The sequence below is a fragment of the Lipotes vexillifer genome, unplaced genomic scaffold (assembly GCF_000442215.2).
Source record: "Lipotes vexillifer unplaced genomic scaffold, Lipotes_vexillifer_v1.1 scaffold311, whole genome shotgun sequence".
Classification (NCBI taxonomy): Eukaryota; Metazoa; Chordata; class Mammalia; order Artiodactyla; family Lipotidae; genus Lipotes; species Lipotes vexillifer.
In genome coordinates, this window is record NW_006791012.1 from 4,796,754 (window position 1) to 4,820,493 (window position 23,740).

General features: G+C 35.6%; 1 protein-coding gene across 2 annotated transcripts in view; it reads left to right on the top strand.

Moving 5' to 3' along the window:
- The window catches only part of VPS54 (VPS54 subunit of GARP complex), a 74,498-nt gene that overhangs the window by 43,048 nt on the left and 7,710 nt on the right, over nucleotides 1–23,740 (top strand). For both annotated transcript variants that reach the window (XM_007464116.1, XM_007464117.1), the window contains exons 12-19: nucleotides 8,438–8,567; nucleotides 9,174–9,355; nucleotides 9,949–10,061; nucleotides 12,774–12,837; nucleotides 15,330–15,435; nucleotides 16,552–16,639; nucleotides 17,221–17,342; nucleotides 17,454–17,534. In XM_007464116.1, the coding sequence (XP_007464178.1) occupies nucleotides 8,438–8,567; nucleotides 9,174–9,355; nucleotides 9,949–10,061; nucleotides 12,774–12,837; nucleotides 15,330–15,435; nucleotides 16,552–16,639; nucleotides 17,221–17,342; nucleotides 17,454–17,534 (886 nt within the window). The remainder of the gene's footprint in view (nucleotides 1–8,437; nucleotides 8,568–9,173; nucleotides 9,356–9,948; nucleotides 10,062–12,773; nucleotides 12,838–15,329; nucleotides 15,436–16,551; nucleotides 16,640–17,220; nucleotides 17,343–17,453; nucleotides 17,535–23,740) is intronic.

Below are 23,740 nucleotides of genomic sequence, written 5' to 3' on the forward strand. Positions count from 1 at the left end.
TGATGATATTCTCTTATGTTTTTTTCTGGAAGCTTTGTTGCTGTCCCTTTCACATTTAGATCCACAATCTATCTGGAATTGATTTTTGTGTATAGTGTGAGGTAGTTGTCTTTTTCCTCATGTGGATATCTTTTTAACTTCACACCATTTATTGAAAAGACTGTCTTACCCGTTGCTCTATGGTGCCACTCTTGTCTTTTTTTTTTTTTTTTTAACATTTTTTTTTGGTACATGACTCTTTCTGAATTCTGGTTTCCTCAGGGTATATACCTAGTAGTGGGATTGCTGGGTCATATGGTAGTTCTATTTGTAGTTTTTTAAGGAACCTCCATACTGTTCTCCATAGTGGCTGAACCAATTCACATTCCCACCAGCAGTGCAAGAGTGTTCCCTTTTCTCCACACCCTCTCCAGCATTTATTGTTTCTAGATTTTTTGATGATGGCCATTCTGACTGGTGTGAGATGATATCTCATTGTAGTTTTGATTTGCATTTCTCTAATGATTAATGATGTTGAGCATTCTTTCATGTGTTTGTTGGCAGTCTGTATATCTTCTTTGGAGAAATGTCTATTTAGGTCTTCTGCCCATTTTTGGATTGGGTTGTTTATTTTTTTGTTATTGAGCTGCATGAGCTGCCTGTAAATTTTAGAGATTAATCCTTTGTCAGTTGATTCATTTGCAAATATTTTCTCCCATTCTGAGGGCTGTCTTTTGGTCTTGTTTATGGTTTCCTTTGCTGTGCAAAAGCTTTGAAGTTTCATTAGGTCCCATTTGTTTATTTTTGTTTTTATCTCCATTACTCTAGGAGATGGGTCAAGAAGGATCTTGCTGTGATTTATGTCATAGAGTGTTCTGCCTATGTTTTCCTCTAAGAGTTTGATAGTTTCTGGCCTTACATTTAGGTCTTTAATCCATTTTGAGCTTATTTTTGTGTATGGTGTTAGGGAGTGATCTAATCTCATACTTTTACATGTACCTGTCCAGTTTTCCCAGCACCACTTATTGAAGGGGCTGTCCTTTCTCCACTGTATATTCCTGCCACCTTTATCAAAGATAAGGTGACCATATGTGCATGGGTTTATCTCTGGGCTTTCTATCCTATTCCATTGATCTATCTTTCTGTTTTTGTGCCAGTACCATACTGTCTTGATTACTGTAGCTTTGTAGTATAGTCTGAAGTCAGGCAGCCTGATTCCTCCAGCTCCATTTTTTGTTCTCAAGATTGCTTTGGCTATTCGGGGTCTTTTGTGTTTCCATACAAATTGTGAAATTTTTTGTTCTAGTTCTGTGAAAAATGCCAGTGGTAGTTTGATAGGGATTGCATTGAATCTATAGATTGCTTTGGGGAGTAGAGTCATTTTCACAATGTTGATTCTTCCAATCCAAGAACATGGTATATCTCTCCATCTGTTTGTATCATCTTTAATTTCTTTCATCAGTGTCTTATAATTTTCTGCATACAGGTCTTTTGTCTCCTTAGGTAGGTTTATTCCTAGATATTTTATTCTTTTTGTTGCAATGGTAAATGGGAGTGTTTTCTTGATTTCACTTTCAGATTTTTCATCGTTAGTATATAGGAATGCCAGAGATTTCTGTGCATTAATTTTGTATCCTGCTACTTTACCAAATTCATTGATTAGCTCTAGTAGTTTTCTGGTAGCATCTTTAGGATTCTCTATGTATAGTATCATGTCATCTGCAAACAGTGACAGCTTTACTTCTTCTTTTCCGATTTGGATTCCTTTTATTTCCTTTTCTTCTCTGATTGCTGTGGCTAAAACTTCCAAAACTATGTTGAATAAGAGTGGTGAGAGTGGGCAACCTTGTCTTGTTCCTGACCTTAGTGGAAATGCTTTCAGTTTTTCGCCATTGAGGATGATGTTGGCTGTGGGCTTGTCATATACGGCCTTTATTATATTGAGGAAAGTTCCCTCTACACCTACTTTCTGCAGGGTTTTTATCATAAATGGGTGTTGAATTTTGTCAAAAGCTTTCTCTGCATCTATTGAGATGATCATATGGTTTTTCTCCTTCAATTTGTTAATATGGTTAATCACATTGATAGATTTGCGTATATTGAAGAATCCTTGCATTCCTGGAATAAACCCCACTTGATCATGGTGTATGATCCTTTTAATGTGCTGTTGGATTCTGTTTGCTAGTATTTTGTTGAGGATTTTTGCATCTATGTTCATCAGTGATATTGGCCTGTAGTTTTCTTTCTTTGTGACATCCTTGTCTGGTTTTGGTATCAAGGTGATGGTGGCCTCGTAGAATGAGTTTGGGAGTGTTCCTCCCTCTGCTATATTTTGGAAGAGTTTGAGAAGGATAGGTGTTAGCTCTTCTCTAAATGTTTGATAGAATTCGCCTGTGAAGCCATCTGGTCCTGGGCTTTTGTTTGTTGGAAGATTTTTAATCACAGTTTCAATTTCAGTGTTTGTGATTGGTCTGTTCATATTTTCTATTTCTTCCTGATTCAGTCTTGGCAGTTTGTGCATTTCTAAGAATTTGTCCATTTCTTCCAGATTGTCCATTTTATTGGCATAGAGTTGCTTGTAGTAATCCCTCATGATTTTTTTTATTTCTGCAGTGTCAGTTGTTACTTCTCCTTTTTCATTTCTGATTCTATTGATTTGAGTCTTCTCCCTTTTTTTCTTGATGAGTCTGGCTAATGGTTTATCTATTTTGTTTATCTTCTCAAAGAACCAGCTTTTAGTTTTATTGATCTTTGCTATTGTTTCCTTCATTTCTTTTTCATTTATTTCTGATCTGATTTTTATGATTTCTTTCCTTCTGCTAACTCTGGGGTTTTTTTGTTCTTCTTTCTCTAATTGCTTGAGGTGCAAGGTTAGGTTGTTTATTCGAGATGTTTCCTGCTTCTTAAGGTGGGCTTGTATTGCTATAAACTTCCCTCTTAGAACTGCTTTTGCTGCATCCCATAGGTTTTGGGTCGTTGTGTCTCCATTTTCGTTTGTTTCTAGTTATTTTTTAATTTCCTCTTTGATTTCTCCAGTGATCACTTCGGTATTAAGTAGTGTATTGTGTAGCCTCCATGTGTGTGTATTTTTTACAGATCTTTTCCTGTAATTGATATCTAGTCTCATGGCGTTGTGGTCGGAAAAGATACTTGATACAATTTCAATTTTCTTAAATTTACCAATGCTTGATTTGTGACCCAAGATATGATCTATCCTGGAGAATGTTCCATGAGCACTTGAGAAAAATGTGTATTCTGTTGTTTTTGGATGGAGTGTCCTATAAATATCAATTAAGTCCATCTTGTTTAATGTATCATTTAAAGCTTGTGTTTCCTTATTTATTTTCATTTTGGATGATCTGTCCATTGGTGAAAGTGGGGTGTTGAAGTCCCCTACTATGAATGTGTTACTGTCGATTTCCCCTTTTATGGCTGCTAGTTTTTGCCTTATGTATTGAGGTGCTCCTATGTTGGGTGCATAAATATTTACAATTGTTATATCTTCTTCTTGGATCGATCCCTTAATCATTATGTAGTGTCCTTCTTTGTCTCTTCTGATAGTCCTTATTTTAAAGTCTATTTTGTCTGATATGAGAATTGCTACTCCAGCTTTCTTTTGGTTTCCATTTGCATGGAATATCTTTTTCCATCCCCTTACTTTCAGTCTGTATGTGTCTCTAGGTCTGAAGTGGGTCTCTTGTAGACAGCATATATATGGGTCTTGTTTTTGTATCCATTCAGCCAATCTGTGTCTTTTGGTGGGAGCATTTAGTCCATTTACATTTAAGGTAATTATCGATATGTATGTTCCTATTCCCATTTTCTAAATTGTTTTGGGTTCGTTATTATAGGACTTTTCCTTCTCTTGTGTTTTTGTCTAGAGAAGTTCCTTTAGCATTTGTTGTAAAGCTGGTTTGGTGGTGCTGAACTCTCTCAGCTTTTGCTTGTCTGTAAAGGTTTTAATTTCTCCATCAAATCTGAATGAGATCCTTGCTGGGTAGAGTAATCTTGGTTGCAGGTTTTTCTCCTTCATCACTTTCAGTATGTCCTGCCACTCCCTTCTGGCTTGTAGAGTTTCTGCTGAGAGATCAGCTGTTAACCTTATGGGGATTCCCTTGTGTGTTATTTGTTGTTTTTCCCTTGCTGCTTTTAATATGCTTTCTTTGTATTTAGTTTTTGACAGTTTGATTAATATGTGTCTTGGTGTATTTCTCCTTGAATTTATCCTGTATGGGACTCTCTGTGCTTCTTGGACTTCGTTAACGATTTCCTTTCCCATATTCGGGAAGTTTTCAACTATAATCTCTTCAAAAATTTTCTCAGTCCCTTTCTTTTTCTCTTCTTCTGGAACCCCTATAATTCGAATGTTCGTGCGTTTAATGTTGTCCCAGAGGTCTCTTGAGACTGTCCTCAATTCTTTTCATTCTTTTTTCTTTATTCTGCTCTGCAGTAGTTATTTCCACTATTTTATCTTCCAGGTCACTTATCCGTTCTTCTGCCTCATTTATTCTGCTACTGATCCCATCTAGAGTGTTTTTCATTTCATTTATTGTGTTGTTCATCATTGTCTGTTTCATCTTTATTTCTTCTAGGTCCTTGTTAACTGTTTCTTGCATTTTGTCCATTCTATTTCCAAGATTTTGGATCATCTTTACTATCATTATTCTGAATTCTTTTTCAGGTAGACTGCCTATTTCCTCTTCATTTGTTTGGTCTGGTGCATTTTTATCTTGCTCCTTCATCTGCTGTGTGTTTTTCTGTCTTCTCATTTTGCTTATCTTACTGTGTTTGGGTTCACCTTTTTGCAGGCTGCAAGTTCGTAGTTCCCGTTGTTTTTGATGTCTGTCTCCAGTGGCTAAGGTTGGTTCAGTGGGTTTTGTAGGCTTCCTGGTGGAGGGGACTAGTGCCTGTGTTGTGGTGTATGAGGCTAGATCTTGTCTCTCTAGTGGGCCTGTCCACGTCTGGTGGTGTGTTTTGGGGTGTCTGTGACGTTATTATGATTTTAGGCAGCCTCTCTGCTAGTGGGTGGGGTTGTGTTCCTGTCTTGCTATTTGGTTGGCAACGGTTGTCCAGCACTGTAGCTTGCTGGTTGTTGAGTGAAGCTGGGTGCTGGTGTTGAGATGGAGATCTCTGGGAGAATTTCACCGTTTGATATTATGTGGGGCTGGGAGGTCTCTTGTTGACCAGTGTCCTGAAGTTGGCTCTCCCACCTCAGAGGCAGAGTCCTGACTCCCGGCTGGAGCAGCAAGAGCCTTTCATCCGCTCCACTCTTGTCTTAAATTAAATATTCATATATGTATGAGTCTGTTTCTAGATTCTGTTTTGTTCACTTGTCTGCTTTGCATTGGTACCATTAAGTAAAATTGTATAAGTTATGATCGATTTTTTTTTTTTTTTTTGGTGCGGTACGTGGGCCTCTCACTGTTGTGGCCTCTCCTGTTGCGGAGCACAAGCTCCGGACGCGCAGGCTCAGCGGCCATGGCTCACGGGCCCAGCCGCTCCGTGGCATGTGGGATCCTCCCTGACCAGGGCACGAACCCGCATCCCCTGCATCGGCAGGCGGACTCTCAACCACTGTGCCACCACGGAAGCCCTATGATCGCTTTTTAATTAGTCTTAATATCTGGTAATTTCTCCTGCCTTTTATTCTTCTTCCAGTATGCCTTATTTATGTTGCAAATCCATATACATTTTAGATTTGTTAGTTCCCTGTTGCTTTCACATAAATTTGTTCATGTTTTATCCTTTCTTTCTTTTTAAGAGCACAATTCAGAATTTGCAGTCCCATATCCTAGCGGCTTTAATATTAACACGTCTATATCTAGCTGTAAGAGAGGCTTGAGAAATAGTCTATAGCTTGTTGGCTATTTGATAGCTAAAACTATTATGGCAGAAGTGAGAAACCATATTAAAAGATAGCTAGAAATCTGCTGTACTATTTGAGATTCCTTTAAATCAAATGCAGCCTCACAGTTTTTATCCCTCCCCTCCCACCTCCATTGTGGCTTACTATACACTCTGGAGCTTCTCTGGCTTTCCACAGTGGCATGCTCCCATAGCATGATACCAGAGGTTCTGTAGGTGGTTTCTTCTGTGTTTCATAGGCACATAAATGTCTGGGAACTACCCAACCCCAAGGGGCAATGGATTGATTGAGTATATTTATACACGTGACCCTAACTAGTTCTTTCTTGTATCAGGTGTTTTTGCAGTATGTAATTGTGTCATAGATGCAGTACATGCAGAAATGATGTCTGATTTTTTATCTATGTTAGTGGTAGATTTTCCATATTTTCTTACATTATCAAAATAATCTACAACTTTGTAAGTTTATTCCAATGCAGACATGGGCACAAAAGAGTAAATAATTTCCCATGCAGGAAATGGGAAAGGAAAAATAATGGAAATGATTAGAAAGTTTTGTAGGTTTTAAAAATTTTTTATTTTAAATTAAATTGTGGTTAAAATAAAAACATATGAAGTTTACCATCTTAGCCATTTCTCTAAGTGCACAGTCCAGTAGTGGTAAATATATTCACACTGTTGTACAACCAATCTCCAGATCTTTTTCTTCTTGCAAAATCTGAAATCCTATGCACATTAAGCAACAACTCCCCATTTCCTTCCCTACCAATCCCCTGGCAACCACTCTTCTACTTTCTGTCTCCATGAGTTCAACTACTCTAGGTACTTCATTAAAGTGGAATCATACAGTATTTGTCCTTTTGTTTAGCATATTGTGTTTAAGGTTCATCTATGTTGTAGCATGTGTCAGAATCTCCTTTTTATAGGCTCAGTAATATTCCATGTATGTATATAACACATTTTATCTATCTGTCAGTGGACTCTTGGATTGCTTCCATCTCTTGGCTTTTATGAATAGTGCTACTGTGAACATGGGTGTGCAAATATATCTCTTTGAGATCCTGCTTTCAGTTCTTTTGTGTACATAGCCAGAAGTAGAATTACTGGATCATGTTTGTGAGGTTTTGTTTTTTGTTTTTTGCTTTTCCCTATTAACGTGAAAGAGATCCATTAGACTTAAATTTTTAAAAATCTTTTTAAAAAGAAAAATTACAAACAAATAAATGATTTTTTAAGAAAACCAAACTTCCCAGGTTTTTGGATTGTCACCCTACTTTCTTAAAGACTTAAGTTGGGGTTTTTTTTGCTATTTCCTGTTTATATCTTTGTGAATTGGTGGCGTATTGGTAAGAGTTCCAAATTCTTAATCATTCCCTTACGTAGGGGCAAATTTTAGAAATCCTTCAGAAAATTGAATTTACAATTGAAATAAAATTTTAACTTTGAAATTTAAGCAAACAGCTTTATGGGAGCTGGAATTGAAATAGCACTCCAACTGTTTATATAGAAGGAAATGTTGCAGTAGAAGAAGCTTATCAGATTAGAAATAGAATTAGACTAATTCTGGGTTCTAGTCCCACCCTCTTAACCTTGTGACCTTGGGTAGATCACTTAAACTTTCAAGATTCAGTATCCTCATCTGTAAAGTAGAAATTTATCTATCTGCTTCAGAGTGTGAGAACCAAGCAAGATACTGTATCTGAGAGTATTTTAAAAATATTTATCCATCCATTATTTTAAAGCACTGGTAAGTAAATTTAATGATATAACTTTAAAGGATAGCAGGTAATAACTTTCTTTAATACCTTAACCAGTGAGAGTGGTGGTTTGCCTCAAATTAATATACGTCAGATCCTCTTTGAAATATCTTTGAAAGTTATTTTAATTCAATTGAAATGGAGAAAAATTATGCTAAGGTACTTCACTTGGTTCATGATAACACTAAACTGACTTGTTGGCACAGAATCAGTGGTCTTTATACATGCCGTGGGGAAAAATGTATAAAAAACAGGAAGTCTTACATTTCTTCCTCAAAACTGGAATAAATGCATTACATATTATAAATACTCCTATTTAATTGTAAGTTTCTTGAGAACAGTATTCCCTCCAGTGCATAGTAGTTAAGCACAGTAAATACTCAGAAAATATTAGTTCAGTTGATCTATTAATAGTCATTCATAATTATAAGTAAAAAGAGGGCCTGTTTGTTCCTTCTTTCCATTCCTTTCCTCTTCCTTCCACCATGTCATCCTAGGCACCTGTGCACAACCTGCCACAGCTACGCCCTTGTACCTAATGAGAATTTCTTTTGATGTAGTTTTTGCAGAATTTCCAGTCAGAGTCTGAACTAAGTATTAAAAATACTACAGCAGAGAGAGAAAATTATTCTTATATAAGATTAGGGTAAAATATATTTGTGTTATCTGAGCTTGTTTATGTGATGCTCTACCACAAAAATAAAAGTATATGATACATCACAGAATTTTCCCTCAAATGTAAATTTTACAGCGTTTTGTTTTTTATTGGTATGTCATCTATGGCGAACGGTGTGTTCACAACTTTCCTTGACTTAATCTCTTTCTATCATGTTCAGGGTCAATGAAGACATGAAATTAACTGACTTAGAGCTGGGAAAGCTAGCAAATAATGTCCAGGAGTTATTATATAGTGCCTCAGATATATGCCATGATCGAGCTGTCAAATTTCTCATGTCAAGAGCAAAGGTTAGTTGTTTTGATAACCTTTAGATATTTTATACATAGTAACATTATTTTAAAGATCTGGAATATATCCTGGCTTGTGTCCCTATTCCACATAATGCATATTTTGAACACTTAATAAGGTACTGGTGTGGTCTATTAAGGAGATGTTGAAATGCAAAATAATCCAAATAAAAGAAATAGAAAAAGTTAAGCATGCTTTTCAAATAAATGATTAAAAGACTTATTTTGAAATATAATACCTTAATAATTAATTTGAAATTAACATGCTGTTTTTATACATATATATGTGTATACCTAGCCAAATAATTTATTAAGAAAATTAGTTGTACTCCAATAGTATGAAAATTGTATAGTATGATCTGAATTTATTTGAGCTACTGTATTACAAAGGGATCAGAATAAAATTTAGACATCTTAAACTTTTTATGCTTGATTTCTGGGACTAAAGTATTGGGAAATTTCATTTAAAATTGTTTTAAAATAATTTTTAGGATTTAATACAACTATTATAAAAACTATTAATATTTGTTTAAATTGGTTTTATAGCTCATCCATATTTGGTGTTATACTAACTCTCATGATTTTTGTGTTATCTTTAAAATTTAGGATGGTTTTCTTGAGAAGCTAAATTCCACAGAATTCATAACACTTTCCAGATTAATGGAAACATTCATTTTAGAAACTGAACAGATCTGTGGAAGAAAAAGCATGTCATTAATTGGAGCACTTCAGAGCCAAGCTAATAAATTTGTAAACAGGTTTCATGAAGAGAGAAAAACCAAGCTCAGGTATTATTACCATGTCCATTCTGTTCATTTTTTTCCCCTTTTCTTTACAAAACACAATTATATTTAAAAGAGGAAACTTCATTAATTGGCCAGTTAAAACCCCTGACAGATTTTTTTCTTTTTAATTAAAGACAGATTGTGGAATTAAAATCACATTTCTTAGCTTTTGAAAGTGTAGTTAGAATGTTTAGTTCCATTAAAGTACTTACCAGGAAGATCCTAATAGATTGACTTTTCCTTTCCCACTCAAAGTGAAGTTAATTATGTTTTCCACTCTTCCTGACTAGGCTAAGAGACATAAAAAGAGAAATATTTTCTGAAACTATTCATACTGTTTATGAATGATTTCAGTTTATTAAGGTGTTCGGCACTTTTTAAAGTCTTACGTACTAACAGGTAATGGCCATTATTATTTAAAAACTCAGTGCCTTGTATTGCATGGGCTCTACTTGAATTTAACTAAGATACATGTAGTCTTAAATATATAACAAAAGTCTTATGTACTCACTCAGCTCTTCCTTTTCTTTTCACCCAAGGAGATGGTGTTGAAATATTATTAAAGTTTATCTTCCTTTCTTTTTACTTTTGAATAGCCTCCTCTTAGACAATGAACGCTGGAAGCAAGCTGATGTTCCCGCAGAATTTCAGGATCTGGTTGATTCTATAGCAGATGGAAAGATTGCTTTACCTGAAAAAAAATCAGGGGGTATGTGTACTCTTTCACACACTCTCTTTCAGTTTTATATTGTTTGTTCATTTTGTAGGAGTGCTTAATATTTCTTTAATTGATAGTGCCTCTTGGGAAGCTTAGAACTAATACTCCTAGCTTAGTAAGTAGTTGATTGGAAAAGTATGTGGTAATTTATAATAATAATTTCAGACATTTATTGAGTATTAACCATATCCAGACACTGGACCAAGTGCTTTACATGCATTACTCCAGTTTGCCCTCACAACAACCTATGATAGATACTATTGTTACCTTGTTTAATAGTGAGGAGGCATGAGGCTTCCAGGGGTTAAGGAATTTGGTACAAATAAAGATCTGGGATTTGAAACCAACTTTATATAGTTTCATAGCTATGTTCTTAACCACTGTACTGTATTGTTTAGAGACATGTATTCTTTTATTGGACACTAGTATGCTTCTATGTGTCAAATGTTGAGACATAGGTAAGAGGTATAATTTTACTTTAAAAGGTCTAAGTCTGATGAAAAATATATTTATCATCAATCACAAGTAATGTAGTAGTGATATGATAGAGAAAACCAAAATATAAAGAACTGTAGAATAAGAACACTATGAAGGAGACTACAAAGGAAGGGCAGAGAGGTAGGACAATCCAGAAAAACACAGAAGTTAAAAAATTAGAGTTTCAAGAAGAAAATTGTCATTTGTATCAGATGTCAATTGGGTCTCTTATGAAAGACATGCAGTGGCTAGAGATATTTTTGTATATCAGTTAAAGTGGAGTTGTCATGGGTTAATAATATAAACTTGGGCTTCCCTGGTGGCGCAGTGGTTGAGAGTCCGCCTGCCGATGCAGAGGACACGTGTTTGTGCCCCGGACCGGGAAGATCCCACATGCCGTGGAGCGGCTAGGCCCGTGAGCCATGGCCGCTGAGCCTGCGTGTCCAGAGCCTGTGCTCCGCAACAGGAGAGGCCAAAACAGTGAGAGGCCCGCGTACTGCCAAAAAAAATAAATTAAATAATAATAATAATATAAACTTATGTACATCTCATCCTGTAATACCAGATTTGAAATTATGAAGTTTTGAATAAGTTTTAAAGTGTTTTTTTTTGTTGTTTTTAATAAATTTTTATTTATTTATTTATTTATGGCTGTGTTGGGTCTTCGTTGCTGAGCACGGGTTTTCTCTAGTTGCAGCGAGTGGGGGCTGCTCTTCATTGTGGTGTGCAGGCATCTCATTGTGGTGGCTTCTCTTGTTGTAGAGCATGAGCTCTAGGCATGTGGGCTTCAGTAGTTGTGGCTCGCGGGCTCTAGAGAACAGGCTCAGTAGCTGTGGCGCACGGGCTTAGTTGCTCCGCAGCATGTGGGATCTTCCTGGACTAGTGCTCCAACCCGTGTCCCCTGCAATGGCAGGTGGATTCTTAACCAATGTACCATCAGGGTAGTCCACATACCCTGCTTCTGTCTTTTGTTTTCCTCTGAGAAAGAAGAAAGGATATGCTATTAGAAATCCATTAACATTTTACTAGTTCATGCAGAGTTAAGGATCGTTGGTTATTATTCATGCACCCATCATCTATTTATTGAGTTATGAGCTACTTAGCTAGGCATTGGGGAGATGAAGTTTAATGGATAGCAGTTAATATTAATTTGGTGCTTACCTGATGCTAGACAGTTTTTTCTAAGCACTTTACATTGTTATCTCATTTACAGATCCATGAGCTAGACACTGTTAGTATTCCCATTTAACAAATATGGAAACTGAGGCACAAAGAGGTTAAGCAACATGCCTAAGGTTAGCTGGCTAGGAAGTGGTAGAGCTGGGATCCAACTGCAGGCCGACTGACTTTAGGGCCCTTCCTCTTAACTACTGTGCTAAGCCATTTCTTGCAGTATTGAGAATTGGTTAAGACACAACCCCTGCCCTCGAAAAACTTAATCTGACATACAGAGTGAATTGTGATTAGAAATTATATCACACTGAATTTCTTTCCTTGAAAGAGATGAGAAAGTAGATATGTAATGTCTTAGAACAAAAGGATTTGAAGCTTAGGGAAGCATGATGACTTACTTGCGCATAGTAATCTGTTTAATTTGGCTGATTCAGGGCAGTAATCCAGTCCACTGTTCTTTTCACCTCAATATGCTGAATTTTGTTTTTTAATGATAAGAAATACCACATGCTGAAAATAAAGTAACTTTTGGATTAAAATCTTGAAAAGTAATACATAATCTCTCCATTGAATTTAGGAATTAAGTTGTACTCTAAGGGTTATAATAAAGAAAAGATAACCAGTTGAAATGCTAGTTCTGCCTTTCCCAACTAATAACATTCTTTTTCCTTCTTATCGATCATCTGCCATGTGCCAGACCTAGAGGATAGCCAGTTCATAAGCATTATCTCTTTCAGTAACAACACTGAAAGGTAGATATTGTTGTCCATGTCTAATGGATACAGATATTGAGATTCAAAAGAAGTAATTGGCCTAGTCTTGCGTCCAGTAATTGGCAGTACTGGAATTCAAATCCAGATTTCTCTGATTCCAAATGCAGTATACTTTATTTACTTTGTGCTGAATTGTTTCCCAAGAAGTAGATTTATTTGCAGAAATGAGATAGTTTCAGGCCCTGAATAGGAACTTTTTCAGTTTTTTCCAGTTTAAATTTTTTATCCAATATTTTGTTTGATCTTATACCCATGTCTCTTTATTCGCTTTACTCTCTAGCTACAGAAGAAAGGAAACCAGCTGAAGTTCTCATTGTCGAGGGACAACAGTATGCTGTTGTTGGGTGAGTGACACGTTTTTCTTCATTAGTTGAATCAAGTATTTAAAACATAGGTCTTTTAGTTACCCCTTGATGTGAATTGGAAATTTTGGATTAACAATTGTAAATCTTACAAAGAATTTTAAAGAAATTTTATGGATTCATTTTTATTTTTCTATATTTTGTAGTATTCTGTATTCATTAGGACTACACTGGCTTAACAAAAAAAGAGGTTGGTTGATTTTTCTCATGTAACAAGAACCTCAAGGTACATAATATTCCAAGGGTGCTGTAGTGGCTCCATGATGTTATAAGTGTCTCAAGCTCTTTCTGTCTTTTTTTCCTGCAACTTTTTTAGTGTGTAGTATACAGCATAGTAGTTGAAGTTGTGAGTTCTGGAGTCAGGCTGCTTAGGTTTGAGTCCCAGCAGCTCTGTTACTTTGTGGCCTTGGGCAAGTTACTCTGTGCGCCTCAGTTTCCTTATTTATAAAACAAAATGTGGATAATAGTACTATACTTAGAATTATTGTGAAATTAAACAGGTAATTCATGTAAAGAATCTAGCACAGTTCTAGTACCTAACAAGAAGTTGATAGTTGTTGGTAGTTATTTCCATTATCATCATTTGTCATTAGGTCTTTTACCAAAAACAGTATTTCAAATTCAAGTTAACTAAGAAAAATGTAAATTCCAGTGTTGTTTGTCTAGTACTATATGTCTTTTATTAAATGGGTAGTTAAGATAATATCTTCACATACTTTAATTTTAATAACACTTCTTAGTTTAAATATTTTCATGTATATGATCTCATTTGATCTCTACAACCATGTTGTACAATAGACATTTCAGGGATTATTGTTCCCTTTCTACAGTTAAGAGAATTGGAGCTTAGAAGTTTACGTAGTTAATATATAATTACCCAAATGGAGCCAGAATTAAAATAAAAATCTAACTCCCAATATCTATACCAGAATTCTTTTTCACTTCTTTGTTTCTTGTCACTAAGTAAGTCTTTTCTGAAACAGCCATCCCTTCCAGGAAGAATGAATGATCCTCTCTTTGTAACTCTCTGTGCCTCTCTCATGGCACTTTCTGGTTAGTCTCTGAATTCCTCAAAGATGGGGATCATATCTTACCATTTTAATTTTTCTTAGCACCTAATAAGCACTCAAATAGTGTGTATAGAATTTATGCTTTTTCTCAACCTGTATACTATCCAAAACTCTGAAGTAAACCCATTGTAAGCTAAAGCTTCCATTCCTTTCTCCTCTGGAGTTCTTTTCCATTTCTGGTGGGACAGAGCTTTTTTCAACCTCCCTTTAATCTTAGTCCTTCAATCTAATCATGATTTCTTTCCTTAATTACCCATTGCAGTTGGCCCTCTATATCCATGGGTTCCACATCCAACCAACCAGGATGCAGAACCCGTGGATATAGAGGGAAGACTTTACTACGCCATTTTATATAAAGGACTTGAGCATGCATGGTTTTTGGTATCCACGTGATGTCCTGGAACCAATACCCTGTGGATATTGAGGAAGGACTGTGTCTTGTTACTCTTCCCTTGCTTGATGGAAATGGTCCCCTCTAGCTATCTGGCTTTCTTGCTCTTTAGGCAGAGAGGCTTCTGCCAAAAAACTGAACTCCCTGGCTAAAGGAGGAGTATTATATCTTCAGAGAGAAAATTACAAAAGATAAGCAATGGACTCCTGCCCAGTAAAGCAGACTCTAGGACTATGCATGGAGAGTAATATATGGTCTGACAATTAAGCTGTTATAAAGGCTAGATACTCTTCTTCTTGAATCACTGCTCTCTTCAGACTTTCATAAAACATTAGTTTACATGGATCACTCATTTCTGAGGATCTCATTGAATTTAGACGTGCTATAATGAATGACTCTTTCTCCCTTCGTTTCAACCTTATTTAACCTCCCAGTAGTGCCCCTTTTCAGCTTATGACATGTCCTGATAATGAGCTGATAACTTTCTCATCTTTGGAGAAGCTTTTGTGATTTATCAATAAACTTCTTAGAAGGTATATTGTTCTTAGAAGCCACAGTTTATCTTTCATCTCACTAAGAAAATCTAGACTAGGTTCCCTTCATTCATTCAACATTTATGAGGACCTACTACATAATCAGAAACACTGGTTAAGCTTTTTTCAGTGTTTCTAAATTGGCCAAGGAATGGGATACCTGCCTTATGGAAGAGACTTACCTTAGTGTGAATGTCACACAGAGAGTGATGTGCTCACAACACAAAATTTAAGGAGGTACCCTTTCTCAGTGTCATGCAAGTGATTACCTTGCAATTGCACAACCCTGAAATTGAGTGCCTCCTTAATTTTACACTCTAGGGATTTTCTGTTGTTTTACCCTAAGTCCCTACTCTGTTGCACTTATAGGTAAAACACATAATTTAACGGTTACCAAGATCAATATTGATTTTTATATACCAAATCAGTTTGACTTTTCTTGTTTTGAGTGTCTACTGGGTCATCTTTCTTTTTTTGTAGAACCGTATTGCTGTTGATAAGAATTATCCTTGAATATTGCCAGTGTGTGGATAATATCCCATCTGTTACTACTGACATGCTCACTCGTCTATCAGATTTATTGAAGGTGTGTATGATTTCACCCTTATGGAAAAAATAGTTGGAAGTAGTAATTCATTAGGGCGTGAGTAATCTTCCAACTCTAAGACATTTCGAGGATAAGCTATCTTTAAGACATTAATTTTGTGACATTTGATTGTGGTTGAACACAACATGTTATTTGAAGGAGGCCACCTGCTTCCTTCTCACTCCACATTTAGTGATTCCTCATTACACCCATAGAGTTGTTAATGATATCGGAGACAGGAGATGATTTGTTCGTTAGGTGCTGAACATGACTGAGGCCACTTAGGTCAAAAAACCTGGACTGGTTTCAAATGTGCATGGAAGGAATTCACTGAACTTTACAAAATTCATCTCACTAAGGTTAGAGATTTTTCTTAAATCATTATTTCAGAACCATTGATGTAAAATGAAACTGTGGTGATAGTGTTATTCAGCCATTTCATATTAACAGATATTTTAAACTACTAGCCTAGAGAAAAGGCTTTATTTTTTTCAAATACCTAATCTATCAATTAATTCTGTCCCAAAATTAAGTTGTCATATTTTAGTCCAGAAAGATTTTGTTACCCTTTCGAAAGTAGGACTATCCAAATAGAATGACTGAAGCAACTAGTTTTGTGAATGCCAATTAAAGATTAATTTCTGAACAACTGATGTTTAGAATTTCTCAACTTTTTCCCTACCAGACTGTAAATATTATCATTTGGGAACACCCCTTGCCTTTTTTTTTTTTTTTTTTTTTTTTTTATAAACAGATCCTAATTGCTCCTACTAGAAAAACTCATTTGGTCCTTCAATGAGAGGAAAGAGGAATGTATTTTTAGAATTAACACATTGCCAGCATATAAAGAATAGTTTTTAACAAATTTGGGGGGTTTTTTTTTTCTTCCTTTGTTAGTACTTCAATTCAAGAAGTTGCCAGTTAGTTCTTGGAGCTGGTTTTTTTTTTTTTTTTTTTGTCATTACATAAACAGATCCTAATTGCTCCTACTAGAAAAACTCATTTGGTCCTTCAATGAGAGGAAAGAGGAATGTATTTTTAGAATTAACACATTGCCAGCATATAAAGAATAGTTTTTAACAAATTTGGGGGGTTTTTTTTTTCTTCCTTTGTTAGTACTTCAATTCAAGAAGTTGCCAGTTAGTTCTTGGAGCTGGTGCACTGCAAGTTGTTGGACTAAAAACAATAACTACAAAAAATTTGGGTATGGATTTTTGCATTTAATTCACGTGCTGAGACATTACAGTGATGTCACTATACTCATGTTTTATTATACCTGATGTTTTTATGCCTCTAACTAAAGCCTCTAAAAGTAGCAATGTCACTTTCTTATGTATTGCCATAACTGAAAAATAACTTCTGGAGAAATGTTATGAGGAATTTTCACTCCAATAAATATAAGTTACTAGAAAGTTGCACTATTGTAAAAAAATGTTAAAATGTAATATGTATGAAGTATGTATGTATATATGGGGTGAAAGGTATCTGAATGTCAGTAGAGAATCAGTTGTCCCATTAGCTTCCTCATGCCAGTACTACTCACAACTTGAGTCCATTGGGAAAGCAGCATAATTCATTACATCATTCAGTACCAACTGATTTTCTTAAACAAAAAGTATGAAATATGTTGCTTTCTGTTACTGTGTTCTTCAGTTATGTAATAAACTGGGTTCTGTATAAAATTAATTGATATCTTTTACATAATTTGATAGGTAATTAAATACCTTAAATACCAGCTAATACCTTTTTTTTCCTCCACGATATGTCTGCCTCCCGGATCTTCAGCTCTTTCTTCACGCTGTTTGCAGTTAATCGTGCACTACATTCCTGTGATCAGGGCTCATTTTGAAGCTCGACTGCAGCCTAAGCAGTATAGTATGCTTAGGCATTTTGATCATATCACTAAGGTACCTTTCCATGTATTTTCTACTGGAGTTTCATAAATTTAACTCCGTAATTGTTAAGTATTTTAGATGTGTCCCAGGGACTTTAAAATATAACGTTATTTCTCATTACAGGACTACCATGACCACATAGCTGAAATATCAGCTAAGCTTGTAGCGATAATGGATAGCTTATTTGACAAGCTGTTATCTAAGGTAATAATTTACGGAAATTATTAGGCTTTGCTTGGAAGCGTTGTGACTTTTCACAGTTGTCTAACAAATCAAAATTGTTCCGGGTTTAGGGAAAAACTCAAATGTTCAGATCACCCAAATAGTTGATATTCATTTCCTAAGGGACTTGGGGGTAGGGGTGGCGGAAGATGATTTCAAGGATGATAGAAACCCTATATAGAAGTAATTTTATATTAGCTGCATTGAAAATTATGTATCTTCAAAGCATATTTTAGTCTGAAAGCCTTGCAGAGACAGAATTGAGAAAATAAACATTAAATTATTTGTAGTAAAGTGTGTTATTTTATTTTCCAGGCCAAGAAGGCAGAGCCTGAGGTGCTCTCTTATTTCCGTCATAGATATTCAATTTCAGTACTTGTTTCTTATTTGCTTCCCATTCCACATAGGTCATTAAAAGGAGCACTGTTTTCCAAAAAATTCTTAATTGCACTGGGAGGGTATCTTCAGAAAAATGTCACTTAATCAGCCCTAGTCACTTTTGCCCTATCCCTCACTCCTTTCCCTAAATTATTCAGTACATGTCTTAGAGAGAAAGCAGAAATCTCATACCTTGAAAGTTTGAAGGTTTATTTAGTTTATACTTTTGCCCCAGAGTATTTTTAGAGTAATCCTATAAAGCAAGACCCTTTGATATGCTTTTCCTTCTACTTGGATCCTTCAGATTCTGAGATGGTAAGAGCAGCAGGCACATAAAAATTATAAAAAGGCAAGATAAAGTGGTGCCCATTCACAGCCAAATCTTTGAAGTTGACAGTGAGAAGGAGTGATTGGAAAATAAGATTGCATTTGTTTAATGTTAAGTTCTCAAACATTTTGATCATAGGACCCCCTTTACATTCTTAAGAATAATTGAGGACCCCAAAGAGCTTTTTTTATGCAAATATACTTATCAGTAAGTACCATATTAGAAATTAAAACTAAAAAAAATTTAAAACACAAGAATACATAAACACACATTTGATTAGCCTTCAGAATGACATCACAGGTCATCTAAAAATCTCCACCATTCAATCATGAGAGACTGCAAGTGAATAATACTAATCTTATTATTATTATGAAAATGGTTTTTACCTCACATATTCCCTGAAAGAGCCTCTGACTCCCAGGTGTCCCCAGACCACACTTTGAGAACCTCTGACGTAGTTAGTATATAGTATAGATGTTTTATGCTTTTCTTTTAAGAAGCTTAAGGAATTTATAGTTATGTGCAAACATACCTATGTTATGTTATACCTTCTAAGTTTCTAGTTTTGTATGGAGAAAAATTATTGGTTAGAAATTCTCTTATTTTCTTCATGGTTGCCAAGTACAAGCTAAATGCAAAAGCAGTTCTATTCCACCAGTTTCCTTTTTGATACATGACATTCTTCTGTGTACCAAAAGTCAATGAATAATGCACTGTGACCCTCAAGAAGTTTATCATCTAACAAGGCAGAGGACTTAACACCTAATAATGTAGAGTAAGGTAAATGTTAAATAGTGAAACTAGTAATAAGCTGGGGAATAGAATGAAGCAAAACCAAAAAAGTGCTGGTACTCTTAAAACCTTGACTTTTTTCTATCATGTTGGTTGGTCATCCAAAGTCTATGAACAAGAATTGGGACTATGGCTAGACTTTTTCCTGTGACAATTCATTGCATTCTTTTTTCTCTCTTTCTTTCTTTTTGGTAAAGAAAAATAAAAATTATTTAATGAGCTTCCCATGTATTTATCACCTATATTTAACAGTCATTAATATTTTTCTTTTTTTGCTAAAATATTTTATAGTTAATTTGAGGCACTATAATATTTCATCCCTAAATACTTGGGTGTATATTTCTAAAAACTAGGGAGGGATACTTTTTTATATAATCACACTACTATATCACACCTAACAAAATTACATATTGCATTTGGTTATTATGTCTCTTAACTCTTTTATAAATTTCAAACACCTCCCTCCCCATTTTTTGTCATTTTTTTAATGTCAGGAGTGTGCCTAGACATTTGCAACTTAGCGTTTTCCCTGCTACCTTCCTCACTGATGACTTTTCCTGTTACCCTGACATGTTACATTTTCCCTGTATTATCAAGTCTCTTTTTACCACTCCCTGCCCTACTTGCTTCCATAGGTTGCCCAGGAGTTTGGCCCTGTTTTTAATTCACACCAAAATAGCAGACAGTGTTTGATTTGGGTTAGTCTCTCAATTTTTAGCTTTTCATTTTCTTATCAGGAATTTTAATTTGGGGAAAGAAGAATAACACAGTAATAAAATATACGCTGATTGTAAGAAGCTGATAAACAAGGGTACCTTTCCTTGGGTAGAGTGAAACATTAACATCTAATTGTACTACTGGCTAGACTAATGTCCCAGCCACCATTCATTCATTCATTGAGTTAAATCGTGTTAGGTTAACAGTGATACACAAGGGTGAAGAAGCCTTTGATCTTGTCCTCATATTGTAAAATATCTAGTAGGATAATTATATCAATAACTATAACAGGAGGTAGATTAAAGTATCGTAAGTAAGGAATCAGTTCAGTGCTATTGGAGCTTTTAATGTTTTGAAAGAGATGGTTGTTAGCTGGGGAGGGAGATCTGGGAAAGCTTTATGGATGAGGCATGCATATAAGTTTTGCTTTTAAAGATAGATACAATTAGAGCAAATGAAGTTGAGGCGAAGAGATACTCTGAGGTAACAGCATGAACAGACATGTTGGTAGGAATCCTAAGAAGGAAGTTTAGTGTTGGGTTTTGGAGTCAGGTAGACCTAAATTCAAATTCCATGTTTGTCACACATTAGTCACTGAAGAACCTTGGGCAAATTATTAATCTCCTTAAGCCTCGGTTCCTATCTCTAAATGAGGATAATAATAAAGCCTTATAAATTTGTAGTGAAGATTTATGAGATAATATATGTGGAGCACTTTTCTTTTATCATGTATCTGACTATAGCCAGTTCCAATAAATGTTGACTGCTAATGCTTTTGCTGTTGTTATTAATAATAACAAAGGTAAGTAATTCCATTTAGCTAATGTATTAGGGTGGGTAAACCCAGGAGTGGGAGATATGTTGGAAAGATAGTGGAAAGCTTTGACTATCAGTGGAAAGCTAAGCAATTTAAGGCAAGTTTATGGAGGTATAATTTACATTCAGTAAAATTCATCCTTTCTAAGTATATAATTTGATAGATGTTAACATGTATATGTAGTAGAACTACCACAATCAAGATATAGAACAATTCCATCACTGTTGGCATTTTTGCAGTTAGTCCTTTTCCCGACATCCCCAAACCATGACAACCACTGATCTGATTTTCTTCCATATAGTTTTGCGTTTTCCAGAATATCCTATAAATGGAAGTATACAGAATGTAACCTTTTGTCCCAGGTTCCTTTCATTTAGCATAACGCTTTTGAAATTCATGGATGTTATAACAGGTGTTAATGGCTTGTTCATTGTTATTATAGAATGATATCGATTGTATGGATGTACTACTATTTGTTTATCCATTCATCAATTGATAGATGTTTGAGTTTTTTCCAGTTTCTGGCTGTTATGAATAATGCCACTATATACATTCATGGGCACATCTTTGTGTGGACATGTGTTTTCATTTCTTTTGTGTAAATACCTTGGAATATATTGATGGTGGCATAGAAATGTAAAACTGCCAAATTATTTTCCAAAGTGACTATACAATTTTATATTCTACTTGTGATGTACAAGAGCTCTAGGTACTCTTTATCTTCACCAGCACCTTCTATTGTCTCTCTGTTTTTTAATGTTAGTCTTCTAGTAGGTCTGTATTGAATGATATCTCATTGTGGTTTTAGTTTATATAATGACCAATATGTTGAGTATCTTTTCATGTGTTAGTTTGCCATCCATACTTTTTCTCTGGAAAAATGTTCAAATTGTTTTGCTCATTTTTAAAAATTGGGTTATCTTCTTATTGAGTTTTAAGAGTTCTTTAAAAAAAAGAGTTCTTTATATATCCTAGATACAAGTCCTTTATCAAGTAAGTATTTTCTCCCAGTCTGTGGCTTACCTTTTCATTTTCTTAAGTGTCTTAAAAAGAGCAGTTTTTAACTTTGGTGAACTCCAGTTTATCAGTTTTTTATTATTCATGCTTCTTGTGTCTTATCCCAATAACTTTTTGTCACCCAAGTTACAAAGATAATTTCCAGTGTTTTCTTCTAGAAGCACTATTGTTTTAGGTTTTATATATAAGTCCGTGATCCATTTTTAGTTGATTTTTTTATATAGTGTGGAATAAGGAAGTACAGTATCAAGTTTAAGTGATTGAAGAAACGTGTGGTGAAGGTCAGACGGAAAGGATAGTATCTTGAGGGAAAGCAGTGATGAAGGAAGGTTTTGGGGGTGTGCTAGTTTCCTGGGGCTGCCATAACAGATTCCCACAGACTGAGCGGCTTATAACACAAAAATTTATTCTCTTGTAGTTCTGGAGGATAGAAGTGTCCCTAGACCATGCTCCCTCTGAAGGCTCTAATAAAGAATCCTTCCCTGCCCCTTTCTAGCTTCAGGTGCTTGCTATCAGTTGTTGGCATTACTTGGCTTGTAGATGCATCACTTCAATCTCTGCCTCTGTCTTCACGTGGTCATCTTCCCTCTGTGTGTCTCTGTGTCTAAATTTCCCTCTCCTTTCTTTTATAAAAACACCAGTCAGTGGATTTAGGACCCACTGTAATCCACTATGACCTTATGAAGCTCTAAGTGAACATGAATTTGGAGAAGATATTATTCAACCCAGGACAGGGGGATAGTTAAGATAAGGGGATATTACCACAGTGAGTTATTACTTCATACCCACTAGGATACTAAAATTAAAAAGACAATAACAAGTGTTGGTGAGGATATGGAGAAATTGGAACCCTTATATGCTGCTGGGTGGGATTGTAAAGTGGTATAGCCACTGTGGAAAACATTTTGGCATTTCCTCAAAAGGTTGAACATGGAGTTACCATATGATCCAGTAATTCCACTTCTGGGTATATACCCAAGAGAATTGATAACATTTGTCTACACAGAAATCTGTACATGAATGTTCATGGCATTATTATTCATAATAGCCAAAAAGTAGAAATAACCCAAATGTCCATTAATTGCTGATTGGATAAACTATGGTATATTCATGCAATGGAATATCATGCAGCCATAAAAAAGATGAGGTACTGACACATGCTGCAACATGGATGAACCTTGAAAGCATGCTAAGTGAAAGAAGCCAGTCACAAAAAGCCACAGATTGTATGATTCCATTTCTAGAGAGTAGTAGTTGCCAGGGGCTGAGGGGAGGGGGGAACAGGGTGTGCCTGCTAGTGGGTATGAGGTTTCTTCTTGGGGTGATGAAAATGTTTGGGAATTAGTGGTGATGGTTGTATAAGAGTTTACTTAAAAAAGTTAATTGTACACTTTAAAGGGGTGAATTTTATGGTATGTGAAGCTGTTATTAATAAAGATAAGGGGATGTTTGATATAACTCTAAGCTGAAGAGAGACAAACCCTTGAGTGGTCATGACTTTGCTTGGTCCAGTCACACGGTGACTTCCACATGGTTCTGCTGCAGTAGTATATTGGAACTCATCATTTTAATAAACTATATGATTAGTGCATCTAAAATATTATTTAGCCCAAATTTGTCTTATAAATGAAAATGATATATAATTTAAGCTGTGAATTCTAAAATGTGGGCTAAAAGATGATTATCTAAATCATATCAGTATACTGTTCCAGATGTAAGAATAGTAAGTGAATTTACCTAATTTAAAATTTTCCGTATAGATCATTGAAGAATCTTTTCTTTATTATTATTATTACTATTTTAAATTTATTTTATTTATTATTTTTGGCTACGTTGGGTCTTCATTGCTACGCTCAGGCTTTCTCTAGTTGTGGCGAGCAGGGGCTACTCTTCGTTGCGGTGCACGGGCTTCTCATTGTGGTGGCTCCTCTTATTGCCGGGCATGGGCTCTAGGAGTGCGGGCTTCAGTAGTTGTGGCTCATGGACTCTAGAGCGCAGGCTCAGTAGTTGTGGTGCACGGGCTGCTCCATGGCATGTGGGATCTTCCCAGACCAGGGCTCGAACCTGTGTCCCCTGCATTGGCAGGCGGATTCTTAACCACTGTGCCACCAGGGAAGCCTGAAAAAGTCTTCTCTTAAC